This window comes from Botrytis sinoallii (assembly GCF_014898435.1).
Source record: "Botrytis sinoallii strain Bc 23 chromosome Unknown BSIN_009, whole genome shotgun sequence".
NCBI classification, from domain to species: Eukaryota; Fungi; Ascomycota; class Leotiomycetes; order Helotiales; family Sclerotiniaceae; genus Botrytis; species Botrytis sinoallii.
Window position 1 is genome coordinate 1272339 of NW_024066036.1, and position 18642 is coordinate 1290980.

Below are 18642 nucleotides of genomic sequence, written 5' to 3' on the forward strand. Positions count from 1 at the left end.
AAGTTGTTATGGGTTGCTTAGTTTATCAGAAGTAAGATTACATTAAAGGTTACAGGGAGAATCTAATTCTGTTCCCTAGAGATAAAAAATTCAACTTTAAATGAAAATTGAAGTTTAGAACTGCAAGTCCTGCTGGAATATCTTTCTGTAGAAGAAGATAATAAAGCATTCCTCAGCTCCCCACCCAAAGCATACTTTCCTCGCTTCTTAAGAGTAGATCACGTCTCACCATTCCCTAGCATACCCTTCTCTTTCTCGAGCCAACTGTCAAAAACAATAGTCGAGAAATATATAATATTATGCACTCGCTAATAGCCACTTACCCCAGAACTAATTCGTCGGTCCAGATTTTGTAGATGATAGACCAAATGGGACAAGATACCGAACTAATTCTCCAATCTACGAAAACACTATTGAGAAAGGATTTCACTTCCTACTGTATTACAGAAACTTGTAATTTCTCAAAGTCTTTGTAATGTTCATTCTTGTGACTACTACTGCTGCAACAGACACCGCGAAGCCGAGCTTATTTAGCATAATAGAACAATTTTGAGATTAAGTAATTTCAGAGAATAGGTTTGCACAGCTAGCCCGCAGGTATTGTGGGATTTGGAAGATCCACCACTTGGCATTGATGTACATTCTACAGCTGTCGCAATCGATTAAGTATTCATAACAGACTCGTGTAGTTATTATCAGACGCTATAGATGAACTTATACAATTATACCAAGCAAGTATCGTGTATCATCAATTCGAAGATGTTCCTGTTTCTAAAAATAAACCTCCCTCTCCCTAATTTCTGTGATACATGGACGTCTGAATAGGGCGAAGGATCTTGAGTTACAAGTGGCCCCGTGAGTTTCTTTCTCTTCAGTGTGTACCTAACGAAAGTCTCATCTTTGTTGTGATCTTTACCAAATATAGCAAGTGCCTCTTCATTTTCGACGGGTGAGGTGAAGATATTCCACCCAAGATTCTCCATGAATTCCGTCTCAAGGACTCGTTTATATGTCAATCCTTTCCAGAGAACCTCCACTGAACGCTTCATAGAGCGGGTTGAATGAAGCTCTAGAAACTTCTCTATCAAGTTTGGCAGCTCCATGCTGTACCAGCCATTTGTCGGGTGTAGCTCATTGGGTTCAACGAGACCAGTCCTTCCACCAGGGTAAGATGCACCAGTTCGCATGATAATAGTAACTTTCTTGTTAGAGACCCGCTGTCCTAACAATACAAAAACATCTTCCACGATCGGGTTGATGTTGTCGACGCAGCCATATTTGAAACCATCTATGGGGGTGGCAAAGTATGGATGCCTAAGGTATACTTCCTCACCTGAATACCTGAAAGGATGCTGCATACGCTCTCCACGGAAATTTTGCCACATTTGATCGGGTCGCTTGTCACACACCTCCAGAATTGCAAGAGAATTTCGATTTTCAGTGCCAATGGTTTTCAGCCAATGAACAACAGGATCCCAGTTATGATCTCCCTCGAAAGCAAATGTGTTCTTGTTGTAGAAAACTATGGCGGCTTCATGGCTCACCACCTTATTACAAAACAAGAGTTTGACATTGAGAGTGGAAAGACTAGTGGTTGTCTCCTCGCGGCTAACGGCTCGCCATCTTATAAGTGCGGTAAGCAGCGACCAAATTCGTTGTGTCCCCCTATATATGGGCAACCTTTCTTGTGTCATCTTGCCTTTCCAGACAATGATATTTGATGTTGATACCAGAGTATAATGGTAAATGATATCACGGATCTCTCTTGGAAGAGAGAAGAGTGTGAGAGGGGAACATTGCGAGGCGGACGAGGGTGCCAAAAACCTGGAGGAATATATCGAACTAATTCTTTGCAGGTATCTTGCTCCATGATATTGCAATTGTACCTTCAAACTCGTAGATCAACTTATGATTAATCGAGACGTAGCTCGAAATGTAGCTCATCTGAGAAGCGAGAGTAGCTATACGTAACGTATTACCACTGAGATGATGATAAGAATAAGCACTCACGTGCCCTCTCGAGGCGGGACAATAAATAGCGGGTCTTGAAGCACGGGCCACTCAACTGTCACCCTTGTGCCATGAACCCCTTGTACCCCTGAAAATCGATCCAAAGAACAGTCCACCAAGCTTCGAAAAGGGCACGAAACTAATCTGGTAGCGAAACGTAGTCTCGAAGGATCGGTGAATATTATTTATCCAGTTTCTCCAGATCAAAACACCTTTTATCTACAACACCACGCCACCATATAGCCATATCACGAAAAAGTTGCTAAGAGTGGCATAACAACAAGTTTTTTCATCATGCCGCCGGTAGCTACTTCTACGATCACAACCTCGGGATCAACCACCCCACGATTAAGAACCAATGGAGCAGGTGTTTCAGAAAAGAATGAAGATGCCCCTCCACGACAAGATATCGATGTGAAAGAACATGATTTCTTTTGGACATATACCGAGGAACCTCACCGAAGCAGACGTTTAGCTATTATCAAAGCTCATCCTGAGGTAATTATCCATCTCAATTCCTTATTATCATCTCTCAATCAAGAATATATACTAATCCCCTCCCCACAGGTAACTAAACTTTGCGGACCTGAGCCCCTCACTAAATATGTCGTTCTCCTCGTCGTATCAATCCAAATCCTCTGCGCCTACCTCCTCCGCAATACACCTTTCCTCTCCTGGAAATTCTTCCTCACTGCCTACATCATTGGCGCAACCGCAAATCAAAACCTGTTCCTTGCCATCCACGAAATATCCCACAATTTGGCATTTAGAAACCCAACCTTGAATCGGGCACTGGCGATTTTTGCAAATCTACCTATTGGAATTCCTTATTCTGCTTCTTTCAGAGTACGTTTACGCCTATCAAACCCCTCCAATTTTCCAAAAACTAACAAATCCCCAGCCATACCATCTTACCCACCACAAATCCCTCGGCGTCGACGGTCTAGATACCGATCTCCCCACCCGCTTTGAAGCCCTGTTCCTCGATTCCCTCCTTGGAAAAGCCTTCTTCTGCACCTTCCAGATCTTATTCTACGCCATCCGTCCCATCTTCGTCTACGCCGTCCCCTTCACCTCCATCCACATCTTCAACATCTTCGTGCAAGTCGTCTTCGACATCCTCCTCGTAAAATCAACCAATTCCTACAACTCCCTCTACTACCTCATCCTCTCCGCCTTTTTGGCCGGTTCCCTCCACCCCTGCGCCGGACACTTCATCGCCGAGCACTACGTTTTCGAGCGTCAGCCCCTCGCAGCCCGCGACCCCAAAACCGGTGTCGAAATCCCAGAGACGTTTTCTTATTACGGTCCTCTCAATTTCTTCACCTACAATGTTGGACTGCATAATGAACATCATGATTTCCCCGCTGTTCCCTGGACACGTTTACCCGCCCTGCACGAGATAGCCAAGGAGTTCTATGCAGAGTTGCCCAGACATGAGAGTTGGATTTATGTGATATGGCAGTTTGTGTGGGATAAGGAGGTTGGAATGACGTGTAGAGTTAAGAGAAAGGAAGGAGGAAGAAAAGTCGGAGGTTGGACGCAGCAGGAGGTCCAGGCTTAGATTTCGTCTTTTTGTTTTCTTTTAGATGTGATATGAGATGAGATTCGAGTTTTAGAGGATTCCTTCTATGAGTGGAAGGAGGAACATAATCCTTGATTTGAATTTTTATATACGATTATGAGATGAGATGAGTTATAGAATGCATTTTTCAGCGTACACACACACACATATATATATATATATGTTTCTTCAAATATACAAGGTACACATGATATCAATTGTCACTTCTGCAATTGTCTTTTACAATTTAATTGAGATTTTGTACCTTACCTCACCAACTACCTACTATGTATCAAACGTAACTCGCTATCATACCAGCACTTCATTGCCTACTCGCTCTCTCTAGCTACATACATCCGATACCATATTACCGATTTGGTTCATTCCAGCATAGCCCAGCCCAGTCCAGCCAGATCCGGGTCTTCTGGCCTCTTCCCCATCTCTCTTTCCTTCACCCATATTTTTTCGGGCGAACGCTTATACAGAAGCCTCCACGCACCGCAACAAAAGAAAGAAAACGTAAAGGAAAAGTAACTTTGTCAAAAGGCTGAACTCGTCTGAAAAAAAGCAATAGAATACAGGTGGTACATTCGTAATGCAAAAGCTGTGGCGAGAGGAAATCGAAAAAGAAATGAAAAGAAATGAAAATCAACAGCAAGGAAATGTAAATTATTGGAGGCATCGACGTAAAATTAGAGGGTTCTTCTCTTGTACTTATACTTTCACAAAAGTACAAGAAGAAGAACGAGGTCTAGAAACCAAGAAACCAGTACCTAAGAGTAACAGCACCCGAGAGCACCAGACACCCAATATTGATTATTTCGCTTCGTGTCTGTCCTCTTATACAATAATGGAAGAGAGAGGTGCAACGCTATAACCCATCAAAGCCAGAAACCACACAACCCAAAAGTCAGAATGCAAGCAGACAGGCATACCCAACTTTAGATCAAAAGAACAGGTATGCGAGTAAGAAGCTAAGCAAACATAGAGCTGCGACGATTTGTACAGGTACACCTTCTACACCTTGCAACTTGGTAGCCATTTCATTGACCGTCTCATTTGACGTTTCCCCATTTGCCACTTTTCTCATTCTCATACCACCTTGTTCGGCGTAGGATGCGATAGTTTTCTTCGCTTCGGTGAGTTGGGCTTGGAGTTCTTCGACGGAGGTAGGCATTCCGGTTGGGGCGGTGACTGCGGATGCATTACTTTCTCTGCTGGTACTAGCTGCGGGGTTGAAAGCAGAAGAGCGAGCATCGCCGAGGTTGCGATTGCCGATTGGCTCGTCGTTGATACTGACGGAGGGGGCTGGGCCTGAGTTTCCTGGTACGACACGGTTTGCTGCAGGGGTGAAATGTTCTTCGGGAGATACTGATCGATAGGCTGGAGGGGCAGTGTCTGGGGTTGAAAGCTAGAGATGTTGGTGTTAGTCAATTCCGCTTCCTCGGGGATGGTACACAAGGAACCAGAACATACCGCACTATTTGCTCCATTAACACCATTTCTCAAAGGTGTATTGGCTGCTGCTCCTGTCGACTTTGGTGGGAGGAAAACGACACGAATCTTCTTCTCTTGGATATCCTTCTTATCTGCTCGGTCGACATGCTGTATGAAATACAGTTAGCGTACGTCCATGTGAGGGAATGTCCCTATAGATTATATATCGTGGGTACTGTACGTTTGAGGGCGAATCGACAAACTCCTTATCTGGTGTGATTTCGACCGACTGAACTAAGAATTTATCTCTGCACTTTGCATCGAGAGGTGGCTCATCCTTCATTGCCTGTAAAAGAACTATGCCAGCAAGATTAGCCCTAGCCACGTACTGCTTGCCATCCTAATCGGCGCATACCAGTGACATCTATGCTTCTTCCCGGCTCCAATTTACCAGAGTTTGGTCGCACGCAGTATCTATTCGCAAGTATTAGAACGATATTTCGAAGGTGTGAGGTGTAGTAGAACCAACTGTTTGGGCGCAGTGGTCTTGACCTGTTGAAAATAGACCACATTAGCACTTGTAGAACGGCCAACGACATGGCAGCAGATGTCCCTACCTTGAAACCAACGGGAGTACGATTCGGATTTCTGATTCTCAATGTTTGCGACACCTCAGTGGTAAAAGGACCTGCCACATGTTAGAATTCCCATCTCGTGTCTTTCCCTTCCTCGGAGGAGAATAATTTATGATAGCGTACGGTGAAAGCCAAGCTCTTGCGAATCGATTTCGACGGACATGATGGGCGTATTACTATTGTTGATTCAAAGTATTCAAAGTGTTTGTGAGGTTGTGGGATTGTGGGATTAAGCCAGAATAATATTTGTAAGTTGAGGAATTATTTATTAGGATGGGGTGTGTTTCGCTCGAGGTGGTTGATATGTAATGACGAGGGTCCGAGAGTGACAAAGAAGGTGATGGGTGGTCGTTTGTCATTCCCTGTTGGATTATTGCGGCCAATACATATGATGATACATATGATACATAGGTAGGTGGGTAGATGGGTAGATGGGTAGAGTCTCGTATGTATATGTATGTATTTGTATCTTTCAAGAAACAGATGATAAATTGTTAAGAAAGGGGTGAATTATTATTGTTATTATTATTATTGGATTAGTTTGATTACCTCCAGCTACCTACATATGATAATACTGGATTGGCATTTATTGTATTATACCTGGTTTTACGAATATATGCAAAAAATATCATGTCTTAATTTGATTCTAATCATTTTCATGAATTTTGCCATTCCTGTCGATCAAACTTTCAATGTCTTCAATCAATAGTCCAAGTTGAGTGGTGGGCAAATGAATGATCAAGAGTACATAATGTATACCTAGTAGACTCTAGAGTGAGTGAGTAAGTACGAAGTAAAGCATTTGACCAGAAATGGACATCTGGACTATTCGGCGATACCTAGGTAACTCGAGTATATACCTAGCTGCTCAGAGAAGTGTGTGTGTGTAGGTATGTGTGTGTGTGTGTGTGTGTGTGTGTGTGTGTAGGTATGTGTGTGTATGTCTGTGTGTACATACGGGTAGGCGGAATTCTAACGTCATCAAAAGATCCATATCTAATCAATCAAATTTATCCTTTATACCTAGTAATAAGTAGCAGCCTTTGTGCTATTTGAACGTTCTATCACATTCCGAGTGTGGAGGTGTATACTAGGCGTGTAGATGTATAGATATATAGATACAGATACAATAAGAATACCCGAGTATACATTGCTTCAATTCAATCTAGAACATTCAACTAATCCATTCCATACCTTATTTCTACCTGGCTTCGAAGCTTCCTCATTATCATTGATCATCATATATAAATAAATACGGCAATTTACAGAATTCCAGTCAATTAATCAATCAATTAGATATCGAATACATTCACCCCATATTTAGTGCTTTCTAGTACGGCCCACCTATCATTATATTATTCCGCAGAACCCTGAGCTCTTGCATCTCGTCATAATAATACTCGACATAATATTTCCGATACTCTTACAAAGACACAACTTCCATACAATTAACTCACAATTAGACAACATACCAAAACACACAGAAAAGATGTCTACACCAAGTGACCTCCAACAACTTCTCGACATGGGCTTCGACAAGGAAAAGGCCGAAATTGCAGTTAAGAAGACGGGCGGATGTATGTATAAATTCCAACTTGCATATCCCTTGTACGTGATCTATGTAACCCCGCATACTGACTATTTACTACAGTGAACGGAGCTCTACAATGGCTCGAAGACAACCAAGACAAGAGCATCGAAGAGATCCGAACTGCAGAAGCTGCAGCAGCACCAGATTCCGACGAGACGAATCCCAACATCGAGCCCGCGCCACTCAAGGATGGCGAAGAGGCAAAGTCGATGGTTTGCACCGATTGTGGCAAGAAGTTCCGCTCCATGATGCAGGTCCAGTTTCACGCTGAGAAGACGTAAGATCTACCAACCATACCTTTTCACACAAAGATTTACTAATACGATTACATAGTCAACATGAGAACTTCGAGCAGTCGACTGAAGAGATCGCCCCTCTCACGGAAGAAGAGAAGCAACAGAAGCTCGCAGAGCTCCGCGAGAAGGCGAAGGAAAAGAGGGCAAAGCAGGCCCTGGTTGACAGAGAGGAGGCCAAGCGCAATGAGGTTCGTTGCTTACTATTCCTAAATCTATCTGGACTCCACACCTGCTCCTCCACATCCATCTACCCCGCATCAAACTAACATGTTATTCTCCACAGCAAATCCGCATGAAGTCCACGAAGGAAGTCTCGGATGCCAAAGAGAAGCTGGCGAAAGACCAACAGATCAAGGAGGCACAAGCCAAACGTGCCGAGAAAGCTGCTGATGTCCAGGCCAAGAAGCGCATCCAAGAGAAGATCGCTGCCGATAAGGAGGAACGTCGTCTCAAGGCCGAGGCAGCCAAAGCTCTCCGCGAAGGTCGTGCTCCTCCAGCGCCAGCAGCAGCACCCATAGCCGCGCCCGCAGCTTCATCTGGCGCCCCTAAAGTCCACACCGAATCTCGATTGAGATTACAAACTGCCACCGGGGTCATGACTAAGACCTACCCGGTCGATACTACTCTCTTCGAAATCGCCCAGCAACTCGAGGCCGAGCTCGGTTCGGTGACTAGTTTCACGATGACTTACCCCAAGAAGACCTTTGAGGGTCCAGTGGATTTCGGGAAGACCTTGAAGGAGGCCGGGTTGATTCCTTCTGCTGTCTTGATTGTCAAATAAAGGACACGGTGGGGGCATTGGGGAGAGGCTGGTGGCGTTGAAGGAACGAGAACATGCATGGTTGGTGTTTGGGCGTGATGGCGCGGGTCGATTACATGTAGATTTTATCAAAGAGACTATTCTTCCTTTGGAGCATCTTTTATACATAGTACAGTAGGCACTTTATAAGCCAAAAAGCAAAGCGGAATTTGAATATCAGCGAGCATTTTCTAAACTTCATTGCCTTGAATCTATGTGAAGTATGACCTGGTGAATGATGTTATGCATACCGAGTAACTTCAAATATGAATTTGCCTGGATATCAACGTTTTTTAACTGCCGAGATCCAGAGTAACCTAATTAAAACCCCTTATTGCAGCTAGAGTTATATCAGTTTCTTGATCTCCATGCGTATCTACACCAAGTAGACATATAGAACAAAAATTTCATAATCAACAATGCAAAAAAGCACCAATAACATAATACGAATTCTGCGAATAAACATGCCCTATGATATCTCAAAGCACTTTTTAACAGCACAGCCTAACGAATCCTTAACTTAGCCATGATCGGCTACCAACAAGCAAGTGAGCGCAAAAGTGTGCTTGCGCAATGTACAAGAATACCCAGCGAACTCCAGATATAGACAAACTCCGTCATTATGAAAAGTGCCTTGCTTGGCATGTCCATTCCATCCCTTTCCAGCCCATTCTTCGACCCATCATAACGCCTCTGATACCAACTAACTACTATCTTCATTATCACATCTCCATCTCGATGCGTCATGTAAGTGTTTCGCCCTCCCAAAGGGCCATTTGTTTTGGAACCTACATCCCATTCAACCTCTGTCTCTTCGCATCCCCATTTCCATGCTCATCCCCTGCCATTCCACTACCATTCGTCTGTAAATCCGTCAGCGGAGCTCTATTCGCTTCCGGCATTGGCCTCTTCATCATCGTCGGCGGTTTGTAACTGTTCCTATTTCCCATATTCATCGGACTCGGGCTACCAGGCGCACCAATTCTTCTCGTGGTATCTAATTGTGGATTTCCCAAATTGATATTCCTATGTCCAGCGACAACAGGACGAGAAGCTGGCTGAGCTTGTGGTGGGCCAGTAGTAGAGACTTGAGTCTGAGACGCAGGGACAGGTTTCAAGTCGCGGGAAAGTGGTTTGGAAGATTTCTGATCAACTCCTGGGGTACGCCGGATAGATGGGGATTCGAGGTTGGGGTTAAAGGCGGGGAGGTTGAGATTTGCAGGGGGAACTTGGGAGGGTGTGTGATCTTGAGGAAGGAGAGATGCAGCGCGAGCAGAGGTAAAACCGGCTCCTGGTGGGGGCATTTCATCGGTTATGTCGTTGTTGCGGGATGGGGATGGGGGACCGGATGCTGCTTGGGGTTGAGGTTGAGGTCTATTGGGTTGGTTTAAAACGCGGCCAGGGAACGCGTTAACAAGATTAGCAGGACGGTTGGGTTGAACTAGGTCTTGAGGGGCGCGAACAATAGATCCTGCTGCGCTGATCGATCTTGCGAGACCTGCATTGGGTGTTCGCGGTGCTGGTGGGGGATGATTATTGCGAGTGATCATTGGGTCACCAGCTTCTGGTGGTCGATTTGGTTGAACTAACGGTCCACTCTTGATTATGGGAACTGGGGGTCCCGAAGGCACAGAAGTTCGGCTTTGGTTTGGTGGCCCTGTATTTCCCGAGGGCGCATTGTTATTGTTTCTGGCATTGTTGAAATGGTGTGAAGCAGTTCGTGGGGGAGGAAGTGCAACTTCATCCGGGTGAGCATTCGGATCTGCAACGTTGAAATCGGCATCGTCGAAATCTGGACATCATCAGCAATGTTTTATTTTATGTAATTAGTATCCTTCATACCCCCGAACTCATCATCTCCTATCAATGTGTCATCGCCTAATCCGATCGTTAGTTGTATATTTTGCCACCGCATTTTCAAAACATACCTGATAAGCTTGTACTCGCCGGTCCAGGGCCCTGAGCCTTTTCCGCGGCCTTTGGTGCGTCAATCTCTTTCTTAGCGACTACTTGTGGAGTAAATGTCGAATGTCTGTGTAGATTCTCGACGTCCCACTTGACAGGCTGGACCTTGATCTTCGTGACCTTGGCCAGATAATCCTTATCATAGATGCAATTACCCAACACATTCCCAAAGTTTCTCAATGCCCTCTTCAACCCATCTGTCGTCCCCTCTTTCTTCGCCTTCTCAAAAGCCGCCGCCTTGCCCTTACAGTTCTCAATGTGTCCATACCCCACATCTTCATGAAAAGTACCATCCTTCAACGTCACTCTGACAATGACCGAGAGTCCTAAACTAACTTTCAAAGTCGTAGCATTTTCATCTACAAAGTCTACTTGTGTCTCGATGATCTGACTCGACCAACCATTGAATCCGAACACCTCGTTGGCAAGCTGAATACATTTCTCCGCTGTGATATAATGTACCTTGTGTCCTGATGGTCCTGCTCGCGATGATATATATTCGGGTCCTAGTTGTTTCTCTAGTCTACTTTGTAATGTAGCAATCTCTTGTGCTGTGTATTCTGATATGCGCGGTTTGACCTCTTCGAATGGGTTCGCGATCGCTCGTCCACTGTGCTGTTCGCCTGGACTGAAGATTGTTAATTGTTGCGTCGAGAAACTCAATCAAAGATACGTACGCGGGCATTTTGATGATTAAAGCTCAGCAATCGTTTACTTATCAAACTTCATAGGGGCTAGAAAGTGAATTAACTATGGTGTTATGTCACGACCAAGTTGGTGGTGTATTGTATTGTTGATGATGGCGATGGAGCTCAAAGTCGCGTCATACATCTTTAATACACGCTAAATCCACGGTATCACGTGTAGATAAATGCATCGGTTGACAATTAGCTCTCACGGTCATTCATATCAGATATTAAAAATTTGGAATTTCAGATTGTTATGGTATTCTGTGATCTCAAAATACTGGCCATCCTTCCTATGTTACTAAAGTGAAAATGGCAAATGAATTACGCCTATTGAATTATTGCCACCGCCGAAGTATCCTCCACAAATGTACAAATGAAAAACCTATCCCTCAAGTACCATAACTCCCCAACCATGCTGCCAGATGGACAGTGAAAGGAAAATGGGAATCTTCGTAATCTTCGTGATTATTGCCGTTTGTCGATGACCATGATTAACACAAGACGCCTATGCGGTGAAATTCCCTCTAATGCCCCTAAGACTCATCGATCAATTAACATGACCTCCTCTATCCCATATGTACGAACACTCCTAGTATCAAAATGGCCCGAACCAAGAAAATATGATTTGAGTCTACCAGCGAGCTCCTACTGGCACACTCTGATTAGCACCATAGCGACCTGAAAGGAGTTGATTGCGGATAGAATCTGGATCTCCAGAGCTACCTCCCATCCAACCAAGGTTTGTACCGAGTGCGTCGACTGCCATCTGCATCTTTCCTCCACTCTGATCATTATGCCTAGCAAGTCTTTGGTCCCATCCACCAGAATGAAGCTGGAATCCTCCCCCACGCTTGGAGGCTTCACTAATCACCAAAGCCCAAGCCCTTGAAATTTCATCGTACGCATTGTCCTTGTGATGTTTATGAGACTGACTGTCCCAGTTTGGAAGATCGTGAACAATTTTGGTGGCACTATCGAGGAAACTGAGAGAAGTAGCGGTTTGTTGTTCGTTCGGTGGGAGGTAATGCGGTGTGAAATCGACCAAAGCATCAATAAGATTTGTGAGTTGTTGCTTAACTCGATCGTAGGCATAATCCGATCCAGGACTGCCACCGTAAGGAAAAGCTTCCCGTAATTCGTTTTGGTATTTGTGAAGGACGCCAAGGGTGGATTCTACAGATGGTCTTGGTGCTGAAGTGACAATCTCCGAGCCGATCTCTGGGTGTCTTTCGCAGATAGTTTGGAGAACCGCTCTCAATGACTGAGCATCTAGGGTTTCGAGAAGACGAGGGAGGTTGAGAGGTCGGCCGGTGATCTCGTTAGCTCGAACTTTCTTGGAGGGTCGGGGGATTTGTCGTGTGGCCAGGGCGGGGCTATTTGTAGGAGAAATAGACATTTTATCATCGAGTCCATCGTCATCGGCTTTTCGTTTTCGACTGCCCATTTTGAGGTTTGTGTGCGGAGAGGCTGTAATTCGTTGTCAGTATCAAATGTGAGAATGGATGCAAAAGGGGGGGTTCCTTACCTGGAGTATGAATGGGGTTACGGTGAGGTGATGAAAAGAACGACGCTTGAGTTGGAAGCAAAACGTTCATCTTCGCCGTAGAAAAATAGTGATACGATTTTGCTTCCAGTATGAGTAGCACTCTAGTTACTGGCTATTTCGAGAAGAATATTTGATGTGTGAAAGACGAAAATTGCTTTCTTGAAGATGTAAGAAAGTAATCGAGGTTCGTTGTTGATGGATTCGGGTAACCAAGACTACAAAAGAGGCGCTATAATAGCTCCGACGCTAACACAATTACACAGCAGCAAAAATGAAGGACTCCCGGTGTCAGCACAACATATATATAAAATACCTTTGTATAAAAAAAGCGTGATTATGAACGTTCCAAGGGTGAAGGTTTATATTGTGTTTGGGTATAATGTTGTATTATCACATTATATTTACAAAGATGTTTTATATCGATACTAGGGAAGTTCACAAAGAGCCATGCTAAGCTGACTAGTATCGATCCTAGTATCTACTAGAAGTTTAACTACCTACTCGGGTTCTTCTTCGTTCATCCATTCTATTCCAGTTTCGATCATAAAAAAAAGAAAAAGTCTTCATAAAGAAGCAAACGGGAGCGATACTCGAGAGAAACTGGAAGTTAAGCCTGTCATTCACACGTGCTGTGCAACCATTCGTCCCCACAAAATGGGCTGCAAAAAGCTGCAAGCAAGCAAGCATTTTGATCCGATATTACTCCATCCTTTATTAGTGGTGCTTCTACCCTTCGCTTTATTGGTATACCTACTAGGGAGGTAGGTAAGGTTAGGAATGAACTTGTTGCACATGGTGGCTACAGCAAGTACCGTATCTACAATATGAAATCTCAATCTATTCTAGAACTATCAGCTTCCTTCGAGTTGCTACTAATGGGATCATCACCTATTAGTGCAGAGTAAGATCTACGGTACGGTATTTGCTAATTTTGGGTCGATGACCACTCCTCCTGAATCATCTAATTCCATATAAGGTTATCTAATAGATTCATTAGCCACCACTACTAGGTAGAGTCGGCAGCATGGGCTCAACGCTATTTTGTGGCTGATGCTGATGAAATACCTCATGTTGAATTCGAAGATGCAAAACTTTTGAGGATATCAGAAGATATATCTGCCAATTGATGGATTCGATTTTTGTGATTTTTGACAGGGTCATTGTTAGCTACCTAGTGGTATATTTGCCACCCTTTCGATTTACGGTTAGGCGGGAAAGGAGAGACCGAAACCACTCATCTGAGTGGGTCTCCTAGGACCTAGGTATATCTGATATTCCCAAACATAAATCACTTCATTCGTCACTTCTACTCCAACCTTACATGCAATGGAAGCAACCGGCGGAAAATACGGTATTGGGTGCACGCAGAAACGCATGAGAAAACAAGACAGGAAACAACGAGTCTAAAAGGTGCAGTAGTTGGCATTGTTTGCAAAAACTCTGTCTGCAAAAATTTTGCAGATGCTGCACACTGCTTCATAATCAAGTATTGCATCTGAAAAAAGACATGTTCAGAATTTAGGAATATTTAATTAGAGGCTCTCGAGGCTCAAGGCACAAGATACTGATCAGATAATATGACACTCGAATGTGCTTATGCCTCGTTTAGAAAGCTTGCCTGTTACAAAATCTCTCCTTCACGAACCATCTTCTCGATGTTCTTGATCAAATCCTGGAATGCGGTCTCCTCATGACTAGGCGACCAAAAGTGGCCTATCATGCTTACAACCATTGCAATTGTAACACCAGCAGGTATTACAGCCGCCGCCATACCCAAAGCTTCATTCAGACTCGGATATTGAAAAAGTTGAAATATCACAACACCGATGGTGAAAAGAAAGATCGTATGTTGTTGATAGAAGTGATGTGAGTTCGCTCGGTACATTGACATGGAGCATATGGCGTATATGAGGAGCGCGGCTACGAAGGTGGTGGAGCTTGGATGATTGATAGTTGGGAATCCTGTGAGATTGCGCTAGTATGGCGTGGTAATTTAGCAAACAAACAACGTAAGTAGAGGAGCGACACAAAGTAGATTTATGTTCTTACATGCAACATCGTCTTCGTCGTCGTTGGTAGCGAGGTCTGTACAATGTATCTCGATAATGCATACGAGGAAATGACCATTCCGGGTACTGCGCAAATATTGATGCATATTCGATTCTTGCGATGATTGCTCTGCAATGCTGGATTACGATAGGAACGAACAATTTGTTGCTTGACAATATCGACATCGAATTCTGCATATATCAAATTATCACGCATAGATACTTCTTTATCTGCAAGTCGATGTTCGGTCGCTCCACAAGCGAAACTTGAAAGATTATTACCTTCTACTTGGCGTCTGCAGAGTTTATAATCCCAGAATCTGATCCTCATGAGATCCGCACATGAGTATTGTAGGGAATTTTTGGTCGGTAGAAAGGCAATGCTTCCCATAAGGGGGGGCGTGTTCCTTATGGGAAGCATGTTGATTGGTGTAGCACGAAGGCACATTTGCAGATTCTCGGTTGGTAGAAAGGCAGCACTCCCTACAAGGGAGGGCGTGTTGATTGTTATAGCACGAAGGCATCGATGTGAATTCTCGGTCGATAGAAAGGCAGTGCTTCCTATGTGGGGTTTACAGCTTCTTTCAGCATCACCCTCAACAAGTGTAATATGGGCCCTGTAATGTTGTTCTATCTTTTGTCTTATGCTGTCGGACTTAGCCTCACCTTCTTTCACATAAAATGTGGGTGTATGATTGTGCGAGTGACGGTGTTCCTCTTCCTTCAAAGGCGAGCTATCACGATTTCGAACGGTTATAATGATACTGTGCGATTTCTGGCAGGAACCAGCGACGTCACCAACGTCACTGTTGCTCTGCTGGATAGCGAGCTGGATAGGCGCTGTCCAGAACATCATGAAACTCTGGCGTACTTCCCAAAAGTATGGACACGGTGTCTGACAATTTATGTTTGCCGATGGCCTCACAAAATTGCGAATCGTTCTGAGAAGCTGTCTGCACGATCTTAATTAGTGCATCCTCTTCGCATTCCGTATGTTTTCCCTGTTGCCATTTTGCGGATGGTTATTGTACATACCAACATGCGATAACTTGCAAGAAAGAACTTTTGAGGATGTCCTGATTCTACGATAGTTGGATTGTATTTAGATGCGAAAGTGTTCAAACGACATGATAAGTTGACAGCATGTGATCAGCCTTGCTCAGCCTCAATGCAACCCTACCATACAATCATTACATCCTTAGATGCTGCTCGGTCACTTACCACAACTCTTCTCTCCACTATCATCTCCTTCACACGGCATACAACCAGCACACTCCATTGATCTTGGTCTCTTTTCCATCATTCCATTAATGAGTGTCTAATCACTAGATAATTTACAGTGGAATAGCCTCAAGCCCCTGTTCAACTGCCATGGCTGGATTTGGAGTCGGGAAAGACATCACGCCCATCCACATCGGTATGCTCATCATTTTATAAAATGCGTATATAACCCGACCAGATATAGAGCTGATTGAAACAGAAATGAACCGCACTAGACAAGACCTCAGTGATCTGTGGATACAACATCAACGAAGAAACCAGAAGACAACGAAAACATGGGCTTGCATCCACACAGGTAGGGCGATGTTCCTTTCGGAATCTGATTTGTGGATGCATGCACAAAATAATCACCAGGACAAGCTCCCAAGCACACCAGAAGAGTCCAAACAATTTCGGAAATCATACGAAGTGAATTCTGTCTTTAAACATCCCACAAGATTATGCGAAAAAGGGTGTATACACGATGATGCAATAACAGAAGATCAGTCAAACAAGAGGACCGCCGAAGGGGGTGGTATGTCAGTCGATTTAGTATCGCCGTTCCATAAAGACTCGGGGATTCCTCCACTTCCGCCTCGAAAATACCGTGCCAAACAGAGCCATGATAATGCAAGTCCCCACAGTGGACCACGATCCCAGTTCGAATATTATAAATTCTATTCTTGGCAAGAAACGAGACCTATGACACAAACAGAGCTCGTAGCATCAGTCAAAGGTATATATGCTGGCCTTGTAATTTTCGAGCACATGCTCTTGGTTGATGAAGGGCCATGGCAAGCTCTCATTAAAACGCTTCATACCTTAAATGAACAGCTTCTCAGCTTCTTCAGAGGCTTTCATCTTTTACCTGATACTCCTAATTTACGTAGACTAGCACCAGAATTTTCTATACGTGCTGAATTGTGGCAGCGTGGTGCATCTTCCTTGCTCGAGTTCTTCGAAAATGTACCGCCTATCCCGTTGGAGTTGATAACACTTTTCGAGATGGCTAAAGGGAATGACCGGTTTGAAGATTTGGGTTCCAGCCCTGGTGACGAAGAGGAACATCATGAGCTGTCACTTATCCTCAGAGAGCGAAAGGAACGAACACCATGCAGAGCTCGTGGCATTCTTCCCAACAAGATATGGAGCCACAGTCTAACATCACCCCGAAACAAACCAATGAATGAAGCCACGAAACATCTCGACAATGAGGCCCACAATACTAAGCTAAAAACACAATCAGGTCGAGCAAGGAGTAAGAGACTATCGCCAAAAGGTCTTCTTTTGAAACTCTTCAGCTTCCTGAGTACATTACTCACCGCCCCTGGCCATAAGAAACGACTTTTTACAAGTGTCCTCATGGCAAACATCCTGACCGGCGTGTCGGGCAGGGCAATACCGCCCGAGAATAGCGAGATAAGGACATCGCTGACATTTCGCAACGATTCAAAACTATTCCAAAGCCTGATAGACAAGAGCATGCACTTGTTAAATCTGAGTTCTGAAGCACTTATCGCATTGATTGTGATTGCTGTATGCGAAACGATCAGGAGGATCTTTTGCAGAAGAGTGCAGAATCGACTTCTGAGTGCTACGTGTATGGCTGCTTCAACATCTTGTTTCGCATATCTCCGCGATGCCGAGGATATGACGGGTGGGCTCCTCGCCGGGTATGTTGTACATAAAGATTTTCTCTTGGATACTGCATAGCTGACTTGTGTTTGTTTCCAGCTTACTTGTTGCGGGGGCTATCTTTACTTGGAATACATTCTCTTTGGGGGTCAAGAAATACAATTTTGGGACCCCGTATGTTCCCCCCGCTCCCATCGGTGTTCAAGCTAATTTTTCTAAAGCTACATCATCCTTGGTATGATTCTTGGGATGATAATTCTTTGGAGAGGATTTCCGTACGTACAGCTTTTGACCGGCTCTGTCAAGATTGATGTATTCGTCTTACCGTCCATCATTTTTTCATTTTCGATACTGGAGATGATAGTTAAAGTTCATGGCGACTTGACCCGCTGAATGAGACGGTAAAAAATCTCATCATCAGTGTATTAAATTTCGCATTCATGGCGAATGGTTCCCCAGATTTCTAAAAGAGATGGGATTCCCCCAAAAGGGTTATAAAACCGAGGTGTATCATGATACGCTCTTTTCCTTCCTGCTACATGGCCATTCCCACATGGCCATTCATAATTTGCATTCATCCGATTGATGCAGCAGGCAAATACCAATACCAATGTAAATAATTCGATGAGAAATATATAAGATAATAACTTGTTGCATATCACTACCTAGGTACAAACTTACTCATCACTGTCCAGTTTTCCAAATCAAGTTTAAGCATTATACCAACTACATCCAACCACTTCAGATACCCCTTAAATCTCAAGTAGACGAGAAGACTTCACTCCTGTATCCTCGTTTCTCATCCCCGTCCCCATCCCCATCCCTTCCCACCCTCATCCCCCTCCGCACCAACCCAACCCAACCAAACCCAGTCCATACATCTCCTACCCTATACCCCCCTACTCCTCCTCTACCATCAACACACAAATCCACTTTCCTTTTTCCATCTCCATCTCCATCTCCATCTCCATCTCCATCTCCATCTCCATCTCCATCTCCATCTCCATCTCCATCTCCATCTCCATCTCCATCTCCATCTCCATCTCCATCTCCATCTCCATCTCCATCTCCATCTCCATCTCCATCTCCATATCTTTTCAATTCACACACCGAAATTTCACCCTCATAAACATATCAAAACACCATAGATACCGCATAGCTTCCGAT

The 18642-nt window shown here is 44.2% G+C and overlaps 8 protein-coding genes across 8 annotated transcripts; 3 read left to right on the forward strand and 5 right to left on the reverse strand.

The window, feature by feature from the left end:
- Window positions 1-722: 722 nt before the first annotated feature.
- On the reverse strand, window positions 723-1694 carry EAF02_005947 (uncharacterized protein; the record flags this gene model as incomplete). The annotated part of the gene is made up of 1 exon (XM_038901995.1): window positions 723-1694. One exon carries the CDS (start codon window positions 1692-1694, stop codon window positions 723-725), a length of 972 nt encoding a protein of 323 aa, XP_038758212.1.
- Window positions 1695-2162: 468 nt separating this feature from the next.
- Window positions 2163-3843, forward strand: EAF02_005948 (uncharacterized protein). The gene is made up of 3 exons (XM_038901996.1): window positions 2163-2508; window positions 2578-2856; window positions 2912-3843. Exons 1-3 carry the CDS (start codon window positions 2305-2307, stop codon window positions 3572-3574), a joined length of 1146 nt encoding a protein of 381 aa, XP_038758213.1. The 5' UTR covers window positions 2163-2304; the 3' UTR covers window positions 3575-3843.
- A 677-nt stretch (window positions 3844-4520) lies between these two features.
- EAF02_005949 (uncharacterized protein) lies at window positions 4521-5809 on the reverse strand (the record flags this gene model as incomplete). The annotated part of the gene is made up of 7 exons (XM_038901997.1): window positions 4521-4985; window positions 5051-5179; window positions 5253-5368; window positions 5427-5485; window positions 5541-5563; window positions 5629-5699; window positions 5770-5809. The coding sequence occupies 7 exons, from the start codon at window positions 5807-5809 to the stop codon at window positions 4521-4523; spliced, it is 903 nt and encodes a 300-aa protein (XP_038758214.1).
- A 1326-nt stretch (window positions 5810-7135) lies between these two features.
- On the forward strand, window positions 7136-8314 carry EAF02_005950 (uncharacterized protein; the record flags this gene model as incomplete). The annotated part of the gene is made up of 4 exons (XM_038901998.1): window positions 7136-7223; window positions 7298-7514; window positions 7571-7721; window positions 7817-8314. 4 exons carry the CDS (start codon window positions 7136-7138, stop codon window positions 8312-8314), a joined length of 954 nt encoding a protein of 317 aa, XP_038758215.1.
- An 806-nt stretch (window positions 8315-9120) lies between these two features.
- On the reverse strand, window positions 9121-10982 carry EAF02_005951 (uncharacterized protein; the record flags this gene model as incomplete). Its single annotated transcript, XM_038901999.1, has 4 exons — window positions 9121-10124; window positions 10175-10210; window positions 10261-10925; window positions 10975-10982. The coding sequence occupies 4 exons, from the start codon at window positions 10980-10982 to the stop codon at window positions 9121-9123; spliced, it is 1713 nt and encodes a 570-aa protein (XP_038758216.1).
- A 635-nt stretch (window positions 10983-11617) lies between these two features.
- Window positions 11618-12581, reverse strand: EAF02_005952 (uncharacterized protein; the record flags this gene model as incomplete). Its single annotated transcript, XM_038902000.1, has 2 exons — window positions 11618-12453; window positions 12512-12581. The coding sequence occupies 2 exons, from the start codon at window positions 12579-12581 to the stop codon at window positions 11618-11620; spliced, it is 906 nt and encodes a 301-aa protein (XP_038758217.1).
- A 1185-nt stretch (window positions 12582-13766) lies between these two features.
- EAF02_005953 (uncharacterized protein) lies at window positions 13767-15761 on the reverse strand. The gene is made up of 3 exons (XM_038902001.1): window positions 15616-15761; window positions 14582-15533; window positions 13767-14507 (listed from the first exon to the last, which is right to left on the reverse strand). The coding sequence occupies exons 2-3, from the start codon at window positions 15434-15436 to the stop codon at window positions 14154-14156; spliced, it is 1209 nt and encodes a 402-aa protein (XP_038758218.1). The 5' UTR covers window positions 15437-15533; window positions 15616-15761; the 3' UTR covers window positions 13767-14153.
- Window positions 15762-15951: 190 nt separating this feature from the next.
- Window positions 15952-17868, forward strand: EAF02_005954 (uncharacterized protein; the record flags this gene model as incomplete). Its single annotated transcript, XM_038902002.1, has 4 exons — window positions 15952-15997; window positions 16061-17513; window positions 17575-17649; window positions 17697-17868. 4 exons carry the CDS (start codon window positions 15952-15954, stop codon window positions 17866-17868), a joined length of 1746 nt encoding a protein of 581 aa, XP_038758219.1.
- Between the last annotated feature and the right edge of the window lie 774 nt (window positions 17869-18642).